Source organism: Mustela lutreola, chromosome 15, assembly GCF_030435805.1.
Source record: "Mustela lutreola isolate mMusLut2 chromosome 15, mMusLut2.pri, whole genome shotgun sequence".
Classification (NCBI taxonomy): domain Eukaryota; kingdom Metazoa; phylum Chordata; class Mammalia; order Carnivora; family Mustelidae; genus Mustela; species Mustela lutreola.
This window is the reverse complement of record NC_081304.1, coordinates 31,284,355-31,306,376: the sequence shown is the minus strand read 5'-3', so window position 1 is coordinate 31,306,376 and position 22,022 is coordinate 31,284,355. Positions and strand designations below refer to the sequence as shown.

Genomic DNA, 22,022 nt, shown 5'->3' with positions numbered 1-22,022 from the left:
AAGAAAAGAAAGAAAGAAAGAAAGAAAGAAAGAAAGAAAGAGTGAGGTTCTAAAGCGGTGTAATTACTCAAGGTGGAAACTAGGGGAAACAGATTTGTTTTCAAAAGCACAAACCCACTAATAGACGCTCATCCCTGGAGAGAGGAGGAGGAGGCACCTGCCGCTGATGCAAATTTTGTCCGAACCTACCGGTGCTCGAACCCAGATGCAGCAGGAGCAGCAGCAGCAGAGACACGGGAGAGGTCCGGGGTGCCAGCTCCATGGCGAATACCGGGCGGCCTCACCAGCCGCAGGCTGGAACCCGCGCCCCACCACGTGACGGCGGTGGGTGGGGCCGGGCCGGGCCGGGGGCGGGGCCGGCGGTCCGGGGGCGGGGCCCGGGCTGCCGCTAGTGTCCCGGGTACGTTTTGCTGGTCTGGCTCCCCGGAAGCCGAGTGGCAGCGCGGGGGGTGTTGTATCTGCCCCACCACGTCCTCCTCTGCGGCTTTGGGGACGGATCAGAGAAGTTGCAGCGTTTAATGCATTTGTCTGACTTGGGTCGTGCGACGGGACTGAAACGCTGCGGAGAAATAACCACGAGAACCGTCTTTGCTGCCTGGCTCATCCCTTCCTTCCCCAAAAATACGCCTGGCATTTCGGAAGCTACTGCATGACATCTAGGCAGATGAAGCCTGAACCACCTGGTCGTAGAACACTGCGATTCCATTTTTCACAGATTTAGCTTTAAACGTATTTGAACTATAAAATTACATATATCATGGACATGTTGGAAATTACTAAAATTTTTAGTTCCTGCAAAACCATTGTTGGCGTTATATATTTTTCTCTAGTCTTCATCTTTGTAAGTACAATGAAAAATAGTTTTATTGTTTTTTTCTGGGTTGGTAATTTGTCATTCACATAATTCTGTGTTTACATTGTCTTCGGAACAGTCATTTTAATATTTTATTTGAGAGAGAGAGTGTGTGAGCACAAGCAGTGGGGAGAGGGAGAAACAATCTCCCTGCTGAGCAGAGAGCCTGCTGTGGGGCTCTATCCCAGGACCTCGGGATCATGCCCTGAGCTGAAGGCAGAGGCTTAACAGACCAGGTGCCCCCACAACAATTATTCCTAGATGGAATTCTAAGTTTGAGTAGGGGAAGGGAGGAAATGAATGGTAGAGGGGTGTGTGTGTGTATGTGTCTAAAGGTCATTTTTTTCCCCCTTAGGATATACTAAATAACTCACCTCATAGAACTAGGACACAAGATAATATAAGGACAAGTTATTGCTAAATACTGTATTTCAAAAAGTGCTCATGACAGAGAATGAAACTGAAAAACAAAGTCCATGTGACAACTCCTTTTTCTGTCCCCCTCTGTATCCCTGTCCTCCTGACTCTCATAAATGGATAGATGTTTTTATCAGCAACCTTGTGAAAAGAGTCCTGCCAGTGAAGGGCAAGGGCACTGAGATTTGGGCCAGAGAAAAGAATTACGCAACCAGGTTTTCGCAAGCTTTAGCTTGGGTTGGTCCTGGAATGTGTTAAATGCCATAATGAGGGTACTGGAGATAAGCCTCTTCTAAAGGAACATTTGAAAAATATACACACAGGAGTGACTGGGTGGCTCAGTCGGTTAAGTGGCTGCCTTCAGCTCAGGTCATGACCTCAGGGTCCTGGGATCAAGCCCTGCGTCAGTCTCCCCTGCTCAGTGGAGAGCCTGCTTCTCCTTTTCCCTCTGCCCCCACCTCTGCTTGTGCTCTCTCTCAAATAAATAAGATCTTAAAAAAATAAAATAAACACGCAGCTATCATATGACCCATGCAATTGCACTCCTGGGCATTTATCCCAGGGAAATAAAGTCTTACTTTTACATAAAAACCTGTCAATGAATGTTTATAACAGCTTTATTTGTAATAACCCCAAACTGGAAACAACCCAAATGGCCTTGAACATGGCCAACAGGTCTTCAATGCAAATGGTTAAACAAACGGCGGCTCACCCGTGCCACGGGATACTGTTTAGCAATAATAAGAGCAAACTATGGATATACAACAACCTGAATGAGTCTCCAGAGAGTTATGCTGGGGAGAAGAAAAGCCAATACCAAAAGTTTACATACTTCATGATTTCACTCATATAACATTCTTGAAATGACAAAATCACAGAAATGGAAAGCATAGTGGTGGCTCTAACAGCAACAGGGAAGATCACTGTGATAATGGAGCTGTTCTGTGTCTTGGCTATATTCATGTCAACATTCTAATTATCACTGGGGGAAATTGGTACACAAGATCTCTCCATTATTTTCCACAACTGCATGTGATCTATAACTATCTCATACTTTTAAAAAACTTAATTTTATTTATTTATTAACTATTTATTTACTTATTTGTCATAGAAAGAAAGAGACAGAATGCACAAGCAGGGGGAGCAGCCCTCAGAGGGAGAAACAGGCTCCCCACTGAGCAAGGAGCCTGATACAGGACTTGATCTGGGATCATGACCTGAGCCCAAGGCAGACTCTTAACAGACCAAGCCACCCTATTTATTTATCTTAAGTAGGCTCCTCCTCAATGTGGGGCTCAAAATCATGGCCCTGAGATTAACACCTGAGCTGAGATCAAGAGTCAGACATTTACCTGACTGAGCCACCCAGGTGCCGCCCCCCAAAAGCTTAATTTTAAAAAGGAAAGCACATAGAAGCATAAAACATACAGCTCTGCGCCTTCTCTTTTCTCTCATTATATCCTAGGCACATTTCCATCGAGGTATATTTGGAACTAACTAAATAGGGATTTAATCGCATAACTTTTGATACAGTGGAATTCTATACAACCATTTGATGTACACTAATTTTATTCAATTAAATCTATAGATGGGTATTTACTTTGTTTCTTGTTATTTGCTTTTACAGTGTTTCGGGAAACATTGTACGGGAGTCTCTGCTCATTGTATTAGTCTATCTCTAGGATAAATGCCTAGATATGGAATTGCTAAGTCAAAGAGTACATGAAAAAAAAAAGGTACATGAATTTATGATTAGGCAAACATTGTCAAATGACCTTTTGTAAGTTTTTAAAGGATCATTCGACAAAAGAATAATAAGTACTTTCTATAAATTTTTGAAGCCATGAACATTGTAAAATGCAGATAAACACACAGAATTGGGTACCTACCATCCAGTATGTTAATACTTTGGTTCTGAGTCTTAGATTAGATCTTAACAGATTTAATTGGCTCACATCTAGGACTAGATCTGACTCTTAGATTTACAGTTTGGAATCAATCCTTTGTCATCACTCTAGGTTTCCACAGTAAAAAGAATGGTGGCATTTCACCTAGCTCCAGGAGAGAAACAAGAATAGGCAGGCAAGTACTTAAAAACCACCTGCTACTTAGGTAACTTTCCACTTTTGGAGGACTGTGGGCAAATCAGTCCTGAAGAGTACCCGAACACTTTCTTTCTTTTTTTTCTTTTTAAAGATTTTATTTATTTATTTGACAGACAGAGATCACAAGTAGTCAGAGAGGCAGGCAGAGAGAGGGAGGGAAGCAGTTTCCCTACCGAACACCCCACTGAGCAGAGAGCCCAACACGGGGCTCAATCGCAGGACCCTGAGGTCATGACCTGAGCTGAAGGCAGAAGCTTAATGCACTGAGCCACCCAGGTGTCCTTCAGGTGTTTGTTTTTAACATTTCTTTGTTACATTTGAACGATTCTTTGTTTTTAACATTATTGAACATAACTGAATTGTTGACTGATAGAGTACTGAAAATAATTTTTAAAGGAAGATCCCTAAGTAACTTTAGCATTTAACTTGGCAGGAGTTTAAGGAATTGGCTGACATTGCCAATGACATAATTCCTTCTAGTCTTGTCTACTTACGTAACAAACACATTTTCTTAGGACCTTACATCTACAAAAACAAAAAATAGATCCAGAATCCATGTAAAGCCCTGTCTCTATTGCTAAATGAGACACAATATTCATCCAGAGAGACTTGGACTAATTAAAAAAAAAACCATAGAGCTCTATTTCGTTAATAAATATGTTTCCATGTCCATTTTATTTCCCGTGTTTAATAATTATGTACCAAAATGTGTGATATTTTGTGCTATTTTGGTCAGCTAGGTACCACTCATAATAGTAATGATAATTCAATCAGAGGACTTACAGCATAAGGTTAGGAGAAAATAAAACTTACAGAATTTTTTTTTCAATGTTTCCACTGACTACAAATATTAACACTTACTAGTCCAGTGATCTTGGGTTAGTAGCTTAGTCTCTCCAAACTTTTTTAAAAACTTTCAGCATGGGAATAGTAATAGCTTATCTTTGTCATGAAAACTAAAGGAATTAATATACCATGTGAGAGAATGGAAATTCAAATGATATACAGTTTGTGATTTACTTACCTACTGGCTAATAAGAGGGCTACTTTTATATTTTAAAGTATGGATGGTGGTAGGTATTATACTGCTCAGGCCTCTAATTAATGATTTTATTTTAAAATGTCGATATCTACAATATATTAGGAATTGCATCTTTTCCAACTCTTTACAATGAAAAATTTTGTCAATTAAATATATTGGGAGTTACTGTGTTTTTTGACATTCTTTTCCGTATAAAAGCAAATATCTGCGAAGACAGCTACAGAGAAGTGCTTGTTTATCCAGAGAGTTGCCTAAATTCGGACGCTGCACAGAGTGCAGCGGAAAAGGAATTCACGTAGACTCTTTCCTAGCCCAGTGATGAACAGAATTGAATCAACCCGGCTCTGCGTTCTCACGGAGCCTGTAGTAGCCACTTGGAGCCAATAGGGGGCATACGTTAAAAGGCCCAAGGGGGCGGGCCTCCGAGCACGCCTCTCGGTAGCCCTGTGGTGTCTCTCGGCTTCCGTTGAGCATCGGGCAAGATGGCGGCCTCCGAGACGGTTAGGCTACGGCTTCAATTCGATTATCCGCCGCCAGCTACCCCGCACTGCACGGCCTTCTGGCTTCTTGTCGACTTGAACAGATGCCGAGTGGTCACGGATCTCATTAGTCTCATCCGTCAACGCTTCGGCTTCAGTTCTGGGGCCCTCCTGGGCCTCTACTTGGAGGGGGGGCTCTTGCCCCCCGCCGAGAGCGCGCGCCTGGTACGAGACAACGACTGCCTCAGGTGCGCGGTGTCGGGGTGTCGGGGTGTCGGGGTGGGCGGCGGGCCGGGGACGCGCCTGCGCACGCCCGGGGGCGCCTCAGGCACCTGGAGGCCGCGCGTGGGTGGTCAGTGGGGGCGGTGGGGAGTGGGAAGTGGGGTTGGGGGTGGGCGTGGGGTGGGGCTGTCAAGCTGCACGTTAGTGAATGCAGGAGGTGCTGATTAGGCTAGGCAGGTTTGGGGCTCAGGAATCCGCCGGGTAAGGAGCATCCTTCCCCGGAGTGCCTCTTGAGCCAGGTGATGGGTGACCAAACTTGGAAAGACCCTGGTTTTGCGCGTGGGCCCGGCCGGTCTTTCTTTCAGCCCTGGTTCAGCGGGCACTGACTTAACGAGGCACTGTGTGACGTGCTCATGGCACACATGTGCCTGAGACCCGGCCTTCCCCTGGAGGCTCTCAGGGTCAGGTGCAGGGGACCCAGGCAAACGGGGAACAGTCGTTATTTCTTCAAAGTGTGCTGTTCGCCCTACCTACGTGCTCCTGCTAGGTCTTCCGAGTCTTACGGTGTCATTCTTGTCATACGTGGGTGTTTTGTGGTTCTTTTAAATAGGTATTTGGGACCTTTTTGGGTTGTGAATTGGGAAATAAAATAGTTCTAAATATTTTGGAAGTTAAAAATGATGATACTAAGAGGAGTATCAAGGAACCATTGTGGTATGGATTGCCCAGGTGTGGTTCATTTCTTTCAATAAAATGGTAAGACATTATCATATCAGTTGGAACTTTTTTGACCAATTCATTCAGGTCTTCTTTTTAAAGCTCAGCTCCAATGAAAAATTTCTAAAGTTATGAACCAGCCTACTTCCTCTGCTTGCTCTTTGTTGAATAGTCTGTTCCTTAGACCATGTCAGATTCACAAGATTTCTTCATAAGATTTCTTCAGGGAATTCAGTTCAGAACAATAACCACATCTTTGTGTGCATGTGTGTGTGTGTGTGTGTGTGTGTGTGTGTCTTAAAATCAGGAATGCTGTGATTTATTGAGAATATTTAGCTGTTTCTAAAGACAATTTGAAATAGTCCAAATTTCAAAAAAAAAAGTTCTTTTTCCTTTTTCTTTCACTGTTAACGGCTCTCTATTATTTCTGCAATTCAGGGACTACTTAAATATTACAACTCAATTGCAAGGACTGCCTCTCCTCCTATTAACTCTCCTTTCTGGACTATTCCCGCCTAATGAATTAATAACTTGCTGCTCACTAACTGCAGTTATACCTCAATTAATGAATCATCTGGGAATTACACTCTTTATAATGAAGTTAATGTCAAAAGCAAGCCATGACAGCTGTTAGAGGAAATAAATACAGCACAATGGTAGGAACAATTTCTCCTAAACACTTCAAATGTGTGATTGTGTGAGGTAAAATGGCAGCTGGCTTCGGTGGTAAATGGGGCAGACCTTAGAAAAAAACTGAGTTTGGGAAAATTTTGTATATTTTTGTGGTTGCCTGTTTTCAATCATTCTGTGTTCCAGCAGATTCACCTTTCTCCAGAGCTACAGAAGAAAGCATAGTCTCTTTTCTTAAAGGTTTCTAGTATTGCAAAATAACTAGTTTCATGGTTCAGTATATTATCTTCTTGTGTGATGTCAGCAGTCAGCCTGGATAATTATATTAGGTTGTGCTGCTAAGTGTGGAAGATGGTGGAGAAGGGAGAGATCATCATGGAACACACGGTCTGGGACTCTCGCAGTTCCTTGACGGACATGTTAGAAATGGAAATGCTGGATGGCCCAGGAGAGTTGTAGAGGCAAACGCTAGCCTGACTTGGTGAAGAGATAAGTCTGACTGCAGAAGGAGTCTGTCGGGACTGCTGGGAGTATTGAGGAAAGTCTCATGAGGAAAGGTGGAGCCCCCTGGTGGGAGGCTTGAGAGGCTGCTTCCCGGTGGCCATTTCCTCACAGCCCATTCTCTCAGGACCCAGAATCTGACTTTTTCTGCTCTGACAGACCAAAAAAAGTTGTACTTCAGAATAGTTCAAGGGAAGAAGTCCCTTATGTCTCTTCTCACATTCTCTTCCCACACCCTACTTTCTAGAAGTATCCTCAGTTAAGTTTGGGGTCTATCTTCAAATTTTTCCATACACGTGCAAACATGTATACTTACCCTTTTAAAATATACATGTTATCGTAATAAACATAGTGTCCTGCACCTCACTTTTTTTTTAACCTGACATATCATGGGTATCTTTCATTTGAGTGTACATTATTCTTTTTTAAATTTTTTATTTTCTATTTTTGGGAGAGAGAGAGAGATGGAGGGAGGGAGGGAACGAGCAGGGGGAGGGGCAGAGGGCGAGGGAGAAGCAGGCTCCCCACTGAGCAGGGAGCCTGAAGCAGGACCCTGGGATCATGACCTGCGCCAAAGGCAGACTTTTAACTGACTGAGCCACCCAGGTGCCCTACATCATTCTTTCTAAATGCCATGTAATATCCTTTTACATGACATGTCAATTTCTTTAACCAACCTCTTACTAATGGACCTTTTAGGTTGTTATCTGAGCTCATTTGGGCTGCTATGATAAAAATACCATAAACTGGGTAGCTTATAAACAAGAATTTATTTCTCACAGGTCTAGAGGCTGGGGAGCCAGCAGATTCAGTGTCTGGTGAGGTTTGCTTTCTGGTTCATAGACGGCACCTTCTCATTGTGCCTTCACTGTGGAAGGGACAAGGAGGGCTGTGGAGCACTAATCTGGTTTGTGAGGGTTCTGCCCCAATGACCTGAGCACCTTCCAGAGTCCCCATCTCCTAATTATATCACCTTGGCGGTTAGGGTTTCAATGTATGAATTTTTCAGCGACGCAAACATTTAGAACATGGCAGGGTTTTTTTTTTTATAAAGATTTTATTTTTAAGTAATCTCTACATCCAGTATGGGGCCCAGACTTACAACCCCAAGATCAAGATTTACATGCTCCATTGACTGAGCCAGCTAGGTGACCCCCTCATGATGGTTGTTTTCTGTTTTTCACTGGTACATAGTGATGTAGTAAACATTTTTGTACATTCTTGTGTACTTGGACAGTAGTTCAGCAGGATACATTCCTAGAAGAGGTACTTTTTGGTCAGATTTTAAAAATTGGTGAGTATTGTCAAACTGGCCTCCAGAAAAGTTGTACCGATCTGTATTTATGCCAATAATATGTTGAGTTACTTCTGTTCAGTATTATGTGAAAGGTAAGAGGGCAGAGTGATTAAGAGTTCAGGCTCTGGAGTCAGACCCCTAAGTTTGAATCATGGCTCATTAGCTGTGTTCCCTTGGTCAAGTACTTTTACCTCTTTGAAGGTGATAATGTAGCAGCCAGGCAGGAGGGAGGCTGCAGGGAACTGAGGGGACCCAAACAGGGTGCAGTGCTACCTTTTTACACTCCTTGTTGCTCTTCACCTCCATTTGGGGGGACAAATTCATTAAAAACCCCCCAACTCCTGGCCTCAGAGGACTAACAATTATTGTATTAATAAAAATTAGAGTTAGCATTTGGATAGTTCTTGGTCTGAGTCTGGCACTGCTCTAAACATAGATGATAGCTCATCTGAATATTATAATTATTATTATCACTGTCCCCATTTTTACAAATGAGAAGGATTGAGGTAATATTTAAAAATTTTACTTTAAGTGGCAGAAGAATTTGAATCCAGTCACTTTGACCTTGGCAGGCTGTGGGTTTGGGGTATTAGGCTGTGCAACTGGGTGTGACTGTATTTCTGTATGATAGAATCCTAGAAGAGAAATTGCACATTTAAAGGGAGTGCCTTGCATTTTGGGGTGCCTGGGCAGCCCAGTCGGTTGAGTGTTAGACTCGATTTTTGCTTCAGTTATGATTTTATGGGCTGTGAGATTGAGCCCTGCAGTTGGGCTCCATGCTCAGTGGAGAGTCTGCTTAAAGATTCTCCTCCTCTGCCCCCCTGCCCACTTGCTTGGGCACAGGCTCTGTCTCTCAAATAAATAAATAAATCTTAAAAAAATAAATAAAGGGAGTGCCTTGCATTTTGATAATACCACCCAGCTTGCCCTGAAAGAGTTTGCATGAACATTGAAGAGTCTGTTTTAAAAATTTCTTGGAATTAAATCTCTTTTATTGCTAATTACGTAGGTAATTCACTTCTCTTCGTACAAGGACAGCTACATTTATTGTTTGTGATCCAAGAAGAGAAATGAAGGATATTCCTAGGGAAAGTGTACACCCAGGAAGGGGTGATAGCTCAGCAGACCCTAATGAACCATTCCTTATCCTCTGGATGGCAGTTTGTTTCTCAGTCTTCCTGTGTTCCAAACGGAAGTAATTCTCCTCAGGAACAGCAAGTAGTGAGTGAGGCTGCAGCAATCACAGGTCATACCTTTATGCCGGTAGCCCCAGATTCAATGTCTTCAGCGTAGGAGAGGTGATGCCAAGGGCTGCTTGTTGAAAGCGTGATGGTGTGGCAGCGGGTACTATGTGTTCCAGGGATCTAGCAAACCAGTGACTGAACTGAGAGCCTCGCAACCATCTTCACAGTTTGCTGGGAAATATGGTCCGAACTGGTTGCCTCAGGATTGAAGCTTCAATCATAACATTGCTACAAGTAAAACAAATTGATGAAGAATGTCAAGGGACAATCCAATATACTGCAGGTTCGTTAGTAGTTCTTAGATTCACAGGATGCCAGCCCACTTTTTGCCCATTTGAGAATTACTCCCTTGCTGCTACATGCTAAAGTCCATCCCGGGCATAGAGGGTAATGTGTTTTTATAAATTAAATCCCTGATCCTTCAGACTTTTATTTCTGTCTATCCTGGTCGACAGCAGCTTTGATTTTACTTTGCTTTGTATGTGTCTGTGTATTTGTGTATTCTGCAGAATAATCTGGTATGTTTTTTTCAGCTACCACATGATAAATCACAGGATTACTATCCCATAAAAATTTTTTTTAAATGCCTACATCTTATTCCCCAATTACACCCCCCCCAAATACGATTATTTAATCTTCCTGTGGTCACTAAAAAAACTTGATGAAATATATAGCTGGATAAAAATGTATTAAAAATATAATGTCTGTTTTTAGCAGGCAACTTTAAGCACCCACCATGCACTTGACTTTCGGGACACTCTCATCTTTCCATCATTGGACTGCACGTGTTAGAATTAGCTGTTGCCAGTTCAGGGAACAACAGAGTTTTTTTTACTGTGATAATAATTTTAGATGAAGTGTGTTAGGGCTCTCCAGAAAAACCTAGAGTGAAAGATAATAGATTATATATAGATAGGAACTTGTTTAAGGAATCAGGCTCATGAGATAATGGAGGTTGAGAGGGCCTAAGATCCACAGTTGGCAAGCCAGAAATCTAGAAGAACCAATGATAAGGTTGTGGTCCAGGTCCAAAGACTTCAGATCCGGGGAGTCGATGGTGTAAGTTCCAGCCCTAGTCTGAGTCTGAAGGCTGAGGTCCCAGCTCAGACACGTGGGCTAAGAGAGGGAGTTCCATTCAGGCCTTCAGTGGATTGAATGAAGCGCACTCACCCACTAGGGTGGGCAATCTGTGTGACTTAGTCTACCAATTCAGATGTTAATCTCATCCAGAAACACCCTCACAGACAAGCCCATAACAGTGTCTAACCAAGTGTCTGGGCACCCATGGCCCAGTCAAGTTGACATATAAAATTAATAATCACAGAATTGAACTTTATGATGGCTTGTCACTATCCCAGAGAACATAAATTGTTAGAAAAATGTTCCCCAAATTTCAACAGAATAAAAGTAAAATCTGAATTTAAGAACAAGCTCACATTTATTTTTAAATTTTTTTTATTTTTTTAAAAGATTTTATATATTTGACAGAGAGAGAGAGACAGCTAAGAGAGGGAACACAAGCAGGGAGAGTGGGAGAGGGAGAAGCAGGCTTCCTGCTGAGCATGAAGCCCTATATGGGACTCATCCCAGGATCCTGGGATCATGACCTGAACCTAAGGCAGATGCTTAATGATTGAGCCACCCAGGTCCCAGCAACTTGCATTTAAAAACAAAAATAGAGGGGCGCCTGCGTGGCTCAGTGGATTCAAGCCTCTGCCTTCGTGATCCCAGGGTCCTGGTGTCGAGCCCTGCATTGGGCTCTCTGCTCAATGGGGAGCCTGCTTCCTCCTCTCTCTCTCTCTGCCTGCCTCTCTGCCTACCTGTGATCTCTCTGTCAAATAAATAAATAAAATCTTTAAAAAGCAAACAAACAAAAAACAAAAAATAGATACTCTGCATTATCACCATTTGGGATAGGCAACATAATAGAGTGGAAGGATTGTGAACTTTGAGGTTAGACAAACTGGTTTGAATCCCGTTTCTGCTGCTTATTAGCTGTGGATCTTGGGCAGGTTACGTGTCTGAACTGTAATTTTGTGATCTGTTTTAGAATGAAGGATAACTGCTTCATGGTGGCATTTAGATTAGAGAAAAGGTCTAGAAAATATTTGGGATGCAGAAGATATTCAAGAAATAGAACTAGTCATTAGAAAGTTGACGGTAAGTGACCACGTAGGCTATTTTGTCAAAATGAGTCTTTTGTCCTTACATGATTTGACATTTTTTTCATTGCCTGGTTGCAGGGGTAGCTTGCAGTCATCTCCTTATATAACTGTGTCCTGGAGACGTGCTTGTCCAGGAGACGTACTCACTGTGACTTTCTCTCTTGTTTTGATAGAGTTAAATTAGAAGAAAGAGCAGCTGCTGAGGATACCGTGACAGTCAAGAATGGTGATGATAGTCATTTATTACCTAGAAAAGCAAAGAAGAGGGCATTTAAGTTGGAGGACGGTGAAGAAACTGAACTAGATTACAAAAATTTAAAGAAACAGTGGAAGAGGCAAGAGAACAATACTGATGAGAAGACCTTGGATCTGGAACCAAAAGCCGTCACAGATCTGAGTGTGAGGAAAAAAAGCAAGAGGAAGAGCAAAGCCATGTGTAGTGTCGTGGATGGTGATGATGAAGGAACCAAAAGAAAATCACCAAAGAGAAAGGAGAAATGTGAATATAAAAAACAGACGAAAAACTCCAGGTCTTCCAAAGCACAGACGGTGAAGGACTGGGCTGCCCCGAACTGTGGTCCTCTGAAAGGCTCGCCCGCTAGAAATAGCCTTGTCAAAGCCAAAAGGAAAGGTGGCACGAGCATTAGTACAAAAGATAGTCCCATTTCCTCCTCAGAGTCTGAGTCTTACCATGAATCAACCAGTGATGGTCTCAGCCATGTCATCTTGGAGGTCAGAAATTCTTCAGAGAAAATACCACCTGAGTCATCAAAGGAAGGACCCGCTACCAAAAACACAGCTGCAAACAAAGTGACCGCCAAAACTGGCTTCAATTCTACCACCGTCAAGGGCAAGACAACTAGAACATCATCTTCTAGTTCAGACTCTAGCTCAGAGTCAGATGACCAGAGCACGGTGTCTAAGAGCACCCCGGAGTGCACTGCCAGCTTCTTAAAGCCAGTAGGCCTCTTTGCGGGACGAGGCTGTCCAGGCCCAGGGCCCTGTTCACAGCCTCCCACTGCTGCCGCCTGGAAGCTTTCTGACACCAACAGCGCCAGACCGGCTCCTCCTGCTCCCCCTCCCAACGTGACTCTTTCTGCCGGTTTGGGAAGAGGCTGGGGGAGAGGAGAGGACCTTCTTTCTTGGAAGGGGGCTAGGGGCCGGGGGATGCGGGGGAGAGGCCGAGGCCGAGGGCAGGCCATTTCCTTTGTGTTAAATAGAAACGCGGACTATCAGAAGCACCAGCAATTAAATGAAATGGTCACGAACTCATCTACTATTATCCAGGCAAGTACAATTTCTTCTGAGCGTACCTCTTCCCCTTCTCCCACGGGGTGTGTCTGGAGCGCATGTCTCAGGTTCACTTTTTTTCACCAGTAACAGACTCCCATGACTCATGCTGTTTTTCAGAATCCAGTAGAGACACACAAGAAGGACTACAGTCTGTTACCACTGTTAGCAGCTGCTCCTCAAGTTGGAGAAAAGATTGCATTTAAGGTATATTTTAAAACCACAACAATTAAAACAAAAAGATTATCCTCCCTCCAAATAAACTTAATCATTAGCAGCTCAGGATTATATATGCATATAGACCCTTTTCCAGATCATATCTGTCCTGTTTTTGTACCTGGCATGGAGGAGGTGCCTACTTACTGTTTCGGGAACGAAAAATGGCTTAGCCCAGTGTCTGGAACATAGCAAGTTCTCAATAAGAAAAGGGCTCTAATTCATGCACACTCCACCACAGCATCCTCCCCCAAATCAAAGAAACCTTTCCCACTGGAACCCCTGTTTTGCCCCTGTTTTGTTCATGGTGAGACCCCCAGGGTGGTGGGGTGGGCACCCTAACCTGGCATATTCTCCCAGGGGCAGAGGAGAGGAGCTGCAAAATTTGTGTATTTGTGGGCTCTTCTTTTGTAGCTTTTGGAACTAACGTCTGATTATTCTCCTGATGTCTCTGATTACAAGGTAAGGCTTTTGATTTCAAAATAACTTAGTATATTAAAGAAGCTAAAGTTGTATTTAGTGCTGCTATTATGGATAATTTTGCTTTTTTGGAGTAAATAATGTTGTAAAATAGAAAATGGGAACATTATCAAAGTGTAAACTTTTTAATAGTATCACTGGAGCCTTCAGCGTCATTTTCCTTGCACTTGAGGGTGAATGCAGGACGATGATGAGTTTTAATTTTTTTTAAGTCATTTTTTTCTAAGCGGCTTAGACATTTGCACGCTTATTTGAAGCCACTCCCCCAGGATCCTAAACTTTGAAAGGAAATAATGAATAGCTGTTAGCCAGAAAATTTGATTATTTTCATCATAGGAATCTATTTTATATAATTGTGAATTACTGTAGATTCTTATGGTCTAACCCAGCCCCTTTTGCATTATCTGTTAACCACAGGTAACTCACAATATTATCCTTGAAATTTATTCACTAAACGTCTGTGTGGGAGTTTACATTAGCATGAGCTTTATCATAGTTCAGTAAAAGCTTAACTCCAGTGGGATTACAGAATTGCATGTTTCCTTTTTTACCCATTCAAAAATTTTTTTAAATGCATAATTTTTTATTTTGATGTAATATATGGAATATAAGTGCATTTAAAAAATAATAATTGGTAATGTTAACATAGTAATACAGAGAAAGTACAAGGAGATTTGATTTAATCTGACTTGATACCTTGGAAGACTTTTTTTTTTAACTTTGGAAGACTTTTAAAATCCTGTTAAGAACCTTTCCTCAAAAGCAGACTAGAAGGGGCGCCTGGGTGGCTCAGTGGATTAAGCCGCTGCCTTCGGCTCAGGTCATGATCTCAGAGTCCTGGGATCGAGTCCCGCATCGGGCTCTCTGCTCAGCAGAGAGCCTGCTTCCCTCTCTCTCTCTCTGCCTGCCTCTCCATCTACTTGTGATTTCTCTCTGTCAAATAAATAAATAAAATCTTTAAAAAAAAAAAAGCAGACTAGAAGAAGAATCAGTTCATGAAGGGGTTCGGTAGGTCAGTTCTAGATAATTAGTATTTCATCATATTTTTTATCTTAGCCTCTTATTATAAGTAACATATAAGTTATCATCTAAAGCAGGATACTTGTGAGTGAAAAAGATTAATATTAATAACTATCCTGGAAGGAAATGTAAATGGGCCTGTCTTGGGCAAACCAGGATTTTTTTTTTTTTTTTTTTAAGATTTAATTTATTTATTTAACAGACAGAGAGAGATCACAAGTAGGTACAAAGGCAGGCGGAGAAGAGGAGGCTCCCCACTGAGCAGAGAGCCCGATGTGGGGCTTGATCCCAGGACCCTGGGATCACCCAAGCGGCAGGCAGAGGCTTTAACTCAGTGAGCCACCTGTGCATTCCAAACCAGATGTTTTGTCACTTTATGGTAGATAAAGAGTTTAATTCTGTGATATGTGGGGAGATGGATAAATACAGAATTAATATATGTCCTACAGCACGAATTGTGAGTCTAGATACTGATTTTTTTAAAAATGCATATTAAATTGATGTTGGTCATAGTTATTACCCTGGAAAGCTATTTGCTTACTTTTCCTGGTATTTTTAGGACTTTCTGGAAATTATTTTCAAAACCATTTGCAGAGTGAAAATCAGTCCCAGTTTTTGCTTTGACCTCAAGTGCTGTTATCTAGCTGATCACTGGCTTTATTCCTGAAGCTGGTCTTCAGAAGTCAAATCTGTCTTCAAAGAATGTAGTCTCCTCCATCCCTGACCCTGTCTCATGTGTATGCACCTACCTGCGGGATTTTAACCGATGGAAGTGACTGAGTGACGCCGCAGAAGTCAGTGCAATGAAAGAAGACTTTATTACCTAAATTTCCCGCAGGAGCAGGGAATGCCTTGTCGTGCAGGCCCTTGGGGGAGAGTACCTGGACCTCACCTGGATCTCATTCAGAGGCAGAAGCAGGAGTGAGGAGAAACCGTGTGCCAGGGCCTTTACTGGGGTTTCCTTGGGGTAGGCAAGGCAGGATGGGGGAAACAGTTTAAGATTGGCTACTTTGAATAATTAGCAGGCTTTGGGCTGTAGGGGCTGTCCCTAGTTGTGTGGTACTTGCCTCTGGGATGATTCGACCAGGGAAAATAGTGACTTGAGGTATGGGAGTTCTTTTTCTCCTATAGGTGGATTTATTTAAAAAATTTTTTTTAAAGATTTTATTTATATATTTGAGAGAGAGAGAGCATAAGTAGGGGGTGAGGAGGAGCAGAGAGAAAAGGAGAAGCAGACTTCCTGCTGAGCAGGGAGCCCAACGCAGGACTTGATCCCAGGACCCTGGGATCATGACCTGCGCCGAAAGCAGATTTAACCGACTGAGCCACCCAGGCACCCCTAAAAGAAGTTTTAATATTGAGATAAAATTTGTGTGATGTAAAATTCACCATTTTAACCATTTTAAAATATATAATAATAAGGTGGTTTTAATATATTCTCAATGTTTCACATGTTGGTTTTTGACTTGGACTTTTATTTTTGAAAGGAAGGAAAAATACTAAGCCACAATCCAGAGACCCAGCAAGTAGATATAGAAATTCTTTCATCCTTACCTGGTGAGTTTTCTAGAAAAAAATTTGGAAATTTAGGCTCTTCACATCTACATTGGTTTCTAAATAGCTTTTATACCCAGGAGCTACTCTCTGCCTTGGCCTCTGTGACGAACTTTCCACTTCTCCCGTGGGCACAGTGCAGCCCTGGGGACCTGTGCTCCCCCTTAGTGGAAGTGTGTATCCACTAAGGGTTGTTGAATTTGTTTCCAAAGCCATTAGACAAGTTTTCTTAGTCCTATAATTATGTAATTTCATAAAAATTACATAAACTGATGAGCACTGGTTGCAAAAGGAATTATTTCTATGTAACCCAAATTGAATGTGACCCAAGAGTGTAACTAAAAAATTTGTTGGATTATGGATCTGCCAAAAGAGATTGGGAGGAATCTGGTAAGAAATCTAGGAAGATTTCTAACTTAGGCTGCCTTGCTAGTGTTCACATTCTTGTATCCCTTAAAAAAAAACAACAACTCAGAACTGGAAATTGTAGAAATAGCAGACATATATTAAGTATATGGTTTATAGAAGAAAGATAACTGTAGTCAGTAGGCTCCTAAGAACTACTTAGTTCTATTTCAAAAGAATTGCTAAATGAGTATACTTTTGTGTGTTAAGTCAAAATAAAATGTCTAAAGTACATGTGCCATCCACACTCTCACACATTATTTCAAATGCTTCCCTGCTTTATCCCTGATTCACCTCACCCATTATTGGTTCTAAAATCTGGGAATAAGAGAGCTTTCACTGAGTATGGCTTCACTTGGGTCGTATTGGCCAAAGAGCAGGGGAGATCCCTTTTTCTTTAGCACCCCTAAGGCAATTAAAATGTTAAATAAATGACCAGAAATAACTTAAATTGGTTTTCCAGCTTTCTTCTAATTAGGTTTTATTTGAAGAAATCTCCTTTCCTAGGAATGGTGGACAGAGAGGTTTGTCAATGGTCAGATTCATGGATACAGCCTGATCACTGTCTGTCAGGTGATTGGCAGTGAGAACATCCAGTTAGAACTTTTCTTCTTTGGAGCATCTAGAAGTGGCTTTATCTGTTCAGTAATAGAAATACAGGTAGTCCTCGCTTTGCATGGTTCTGATCATACATATATATATATAGGAACTTTGGTCCCATGGTTTGGTTACATAACACCAGTTCCCAGTGACATCAGGTATGCTGTTAGCTGTGAATAACCACATAAAGTACTGCCAGCTTTTTGGTCTGCAGATTACTATGTCAGTAACAGATGCCCATCGTGATCAGTGACCAGTGACGTCACTTCCAGGTCTCCCGGTGATTGGTCACTGTGCGTCTGTTACTCCATCCCCAGACATACTGCTACGCGTGTGGTTTGCTGCCTCCTTGTCTCTCAGGATAAGCCCACATGGCATTTTACAAAAATGTATGTTGAGGTAGGAACTTGGTCAACAAACCTGAAAGTACAACAAAGAAACAAGAAGTGATGATTCTGGAGGTGACATGCAAATGGGTTCAAGTGGAGTAGGGTCAGAGGGAACAGCTGACCGTGTGGATGTTGGCCCTGCAGTTCATGTGAACTTCTTGACATAAATGAGGAGTGCTGGTGGTGACGAAAGAGCTATTTCATGATGATGGTAGGAGCTCAAAGGATAAAACCCTGAAAGCTGATGCACACTTAGGAAGGAGTCTGCTGCTTTTGCAAGTGTAGAAAAGACTCTCCCTCTATGTTGTCATTACATGGCAGGAAGGCAAGCACTGTTTAAACCACTCTTGCTAATAGCTTGTTCTTTTCTTTCTTTCTTTTTTTTTTTTTTTTTTTTTTAAGATTTTTATTTTTAAGTCATCTCTACACCCAAAGTGGGGCTTGAACTCATGACCCCAAGATCTAGAGTCACATGTTCTACTGACTGAGCCAACCAGGTGCCTGGATAAGTTTGTTTTTTTTTTTCCTTAAGATTTTATTCATTTATTAGACAGAGAGAGAAATCATATGTAGGCAGAGAGAGAGAGGGAGAAGCAGGTTCCCTGCTGAGCAAAGAGCCTGATGTGGGGCTCAATCCCAGGACCCTGAGATCATGACTTGAGCTGAAGGCAGAGGCCCAACCAACTGAGCCACCCAGGTGCCCCCTGGATAAGTTTCTTTACAAAGAGATAGAGCACTAATTCTTTCTGGCAGTTGAGATTACAGTGTACTACATGCAGAATATTTTTGCTGTTTTTCATCTCCCAATAGAGATTTTAATGTTTTGACAATTTTTAAAAATGTCTTGAGACCATCATGATTTTTCCCCATTGATTACTCAGATTGTTCAGCCTGCCATGGTCATTTTTATGACCCCGCACTACCGTACAAAGCGAGGACTGCTATATTACCGAGTAATAAGTATGTTTAATTTTGAGGACAGAGCAAGATAGACAAATTTTGCCGAATTCAGATTACCTTTCCCAGCTGGAATATATCAATAGTCTTTTGGGTTATCTAATGGTTACACCTATTCTTTTCTGAGAGTACTAATAACAGTGTATCAAGCTCATTTCTCTTTCGATGAAGGAAAGAGTCTCTCTGATAAATGGCCAGGAAGCTCCCATCTGCTGTTACAGGGCTTTCTCAGGGTCTCCTGTCACCGAGCACTCCATACTTTCATGTGTGTCCCCAGCCTCCATATCAGTGGACAATTTGTTTGTGGTTGTTTTTCTAATGATGTAAATTCCCTGTAGAGGAATGTTTTCACTACTGGGAAATGACTTATTGTCTCTCCTTCCCACCGTCTGGTTTCAGCCATGAAGGAACCTGGGAAATTTGATTTGGTTTATCACAACGAAAATGGAACTGAGGTAGTGGAGTACGCTGTGACGCAAGAGAAGAGGGTAGGCGTGCTTCGCTTCTTGGGATTGCTTGCTCGTCCGTTCTTTCAACTGGCTACTGGCAGTCTGGAAGGTGACATTGCAGCTTCCTGAACTGCCTATATTAAAGTCATAAAAGCTCTAGGCTCTGGGATCCCTGGTCTGCCTACATGGTGGCAGTGTCCATGCCCAGTGCCAAGTTAGGGTGCCATCTTGGATCTCAAAAGAGCCAACAGGACAAGGTGCACAAATAACAGAATCTTACTGAAGATTATAGAGTTACATAAAAACATAGTTATGTAAGGGTTTCATTAGGGAAGAGTAGCATATTTTTAAAACTTCATCGATACATACTTTGAGTAAAATGTATATAGTATATAGCTTGAAGGATTGTCATAATTGAACATACCCATGTCACCAGCACCTGGGTCAAGAAGCAGAACATTAACAGCCTCCCTGGAAATCCCCATCATGTGTCTTTGCAGTCACTACCATCTCCCAAATGTTACCGTGATTCTGACTTACAACAGCATACATAGTTTTAAAGAATGACATAAAAGGATGATTCTGTCTTTTGACTTCTGTTTAAATTCTTAAATTGCCATTTTAGGAAATAGCTGGTTTAGAGGTTTTAGGCAGTCAGGCTTCTAGAGTTGCTGGCAACGCCTGGCTCATTAGGCTGTGCTAGCATTAAACTAAATAGAATTTATATTTAAGAAAGTGTTTCCTCTTAAGATGTTTATATTTGAAATTTTATGGATATTATTCTGTAGCTTTCAGTATTGCAAACTCACATTTCAGAAATGTACACTTGTGGAAACCCTAACCAGACTATGATTTGCTTTGTCTTTAGAATAGATGACACTCTTAGGGATTTATTCCAAAAACACATTTTTAGGGTCTGTGGTAGGATCAGCAGATTTGGCCAAGTCTCCTGTATTTCTTTATTTGCAATGTGTGCCTCTTCACTTTTTTGTTGAAAAGTATTGGAAACTACACTGGAAAATTAACCTTGGAAGCTTTCCTCTCTATTCCTTATTATACAGGGGCTAGAAGCGGAGTCTGTCATTACCATTCTCCGACACTAGATGGTGCTCATGATTCATCCACATGGCCCGAGTGATGGCATTTGTTTGCTCTCTGTAAAACACGAGATGCCTCCTAGGTTTAGGCAGCGCAGAGTAGAGCTGTGCAATGGAGCATTAGGAATCCACTGATAACCCTTAAGGGCCACATCTGCCTGTGAAGAGTCCATGGGCCGCCAAGCCACAGAGTCCTGCTGGGCAAATACCCTTGACCCTGGGTAACCAGCTGCCCCACACCCCGGCCCATCCCATCCCCCCTACCCCTGCTCGAAATGAAGGAAAGGTGCAATGTGTTTAATATAAAGTGTAGTTGCATTCTAGGTAAACAGTTCTTCTAGCTAATTGGACTCATCTTACTGGGACTCAGGTCATTGCAGGTCTTCAACCATTCTGCACAAATGGAAATTTACATGACTGAAGTTTTTAACCAAGTGAAACCTGTATGAGCTCAAAATGAAGCCTCTAAACCAAATATTTTGTATTTTTCCTCAGATCACTGTTTTTTGGAGAGAATTGATTGATCCAAGATTGATTGTTGAACCTCCGAGTACCATACCAAGTACAGAGCCTGCTTGAGGATGACCTCTCCATCTCATAGTTTATAAATGTCTTGTTTATGAAAGTGACTATAACCTGAACTTAAAAAAAAAAAAAAAGATTTGAAAGTTGTATGCATTTTTTGTTCACTTTACTGCATAGGAAAAAAATCTACCTCATCATTTAAAATAACATGGGTGTTCCTTTTTGTAGATCTTTTTCTTCTTCTTCCAAGCTTAATTTCAGTAACAAAATTTAATACATGACATTCCCTGCAGGCATTGTTACATATCAGTATATATGGTTTCTTCTCTTTTTTATTTATTTTTTGACCATCAAGTAGCCATCGTCAGTAGGAGTTTATAACACCAAGTACAAGAAAATGCTGCATATCTTGTCTTAGTAAGTTTTATTAAGTAACGTTCTAAAACCTGAAAGCATGTTACTTGACCCAATTTTTTAACATTTGAGTTCCATTCAATATGGAACATCTTATAAATTGCAAGTATTTTATACTTGTAACTGTCAAGAATTAAGTAGCTGGGTTTATTGCAAGCAGTGAGTTAGAGAATCCTTTCACATTTTTCTCAACTTTAAAATTGAGGATTTTCAGAGTCCTGTGTAGAGCAGTGAAAATAAGACCTCGTGTTTTTGCCTGGGGTGAACTGGTGTTCCACCTGGGTGAAAGGATTTCCTATGAGTTCAGACCAGGGAGCATGTTGTCTTGCTACAAGATCCCAAGCACCTGGCTGAGTGTGCTGGAGTAAGGACTGAATGGAAACTTCAGTTTCTGTTATTATTCAACAAAAGCTAAAATGGAAAAATGGCTAAATCTATACTGTGAAAAATGCTTCCTTTTACAAAAAATATCAGGTTCCTCCTTCAGCTTTGCAGATTTTTAAATAAAATCCGATTGAACTACACCTCCCTGCTGAGTCATCGTGTTTGGCTGAGTATTGCAAATTGCTGTCTTGTGTCACCATAACGCAACAGATACAAATGTTCCAGAACAGGAAGCTTTGCTTTGACTGGAGAGTCTGGTGTTGCACAGTTCAGTCCAATGAGAGTCATCAGATCTAGGAGCTATTGGGCTGGTGATGCTGTCTTCTTTCAACCCGCACGACACTGATGTGCATCAAATGTGGATTTATTGATTTGTAATGAGGAGTATTACTCCAGAAAGTGTGAGGTCAATGTGAATAATGGGATCTCGGCACTGGGGTTCTTGCAGAGCACACTTTCCTTCCATGGTCTAGAAAACAAATTAAGGTAACTAGCAAGCACCAGCAGACATAGGAATAAATGCTCAACATCATCATCAGGGAATTGCAGATCAAAATCACAATGAGCTAT

The 22,022-nt window shown here is 41.8% G+C and overlaps 2 protein-coding genes across 3 annotated transcripts in view; one reads left to right on the top strand and one right to left on the bottom strand.

Moving 5' to 3' along the window:
- The window catches only part of SCPEP1 (serine carboxypeptidase 1), a 33,353-nt gene extending 33,006 nt beyond the window's left edge, over positions 1–347 (bottom strand). Inside the window, exon 1 of the mRNA XM_059150090.1 lies at positions 190–347. Within this exon, the coding sequence (XP_059006073.1) occupies positions 190–262 (73 nt within the window). The 5' untranslated portion in view covers positions 263–347. The remainder of the gene's footprint in view (positions 1–189) is intronic.
- Positions 348–4,856: 4,509 nt separating this feature from the next.
- On the top strand, positions 4,857–21,592 carry COIL (coilin). Of its 2 annotated transcripts, none has more exons than XM_059150089.1 (7): positions 4,857–5,144; positions 11,846–12,959; positions 13,083–13,169; positions 13,593–13,640; positions 16,166–16,235; positions 18,983–19,071; positions 20,625–21,592. In XM_059150089.1, the coding sequence occupies exons 1-7, from the start codon at positions 4,900–4,902 to the stop codon at positions 20,706–20,708; spliced, it is 1,737 nt and encodes a 578-aa protein (XP_059006072.1). In that variant the 5' UTR covers positions 4,857–4,899; the 3' UTR covers positions 20,709–21,592. The 2 variants fall into 2 exon arrangements, with proteins under 2 accessions (XP_059006072.1, XP_059006071.1); XM_059150088.1 differs by having other exon boundaries at positions 18,983–19,141.
- Positions 21,593–22,022: the final 430 nt, after the last annotated feature.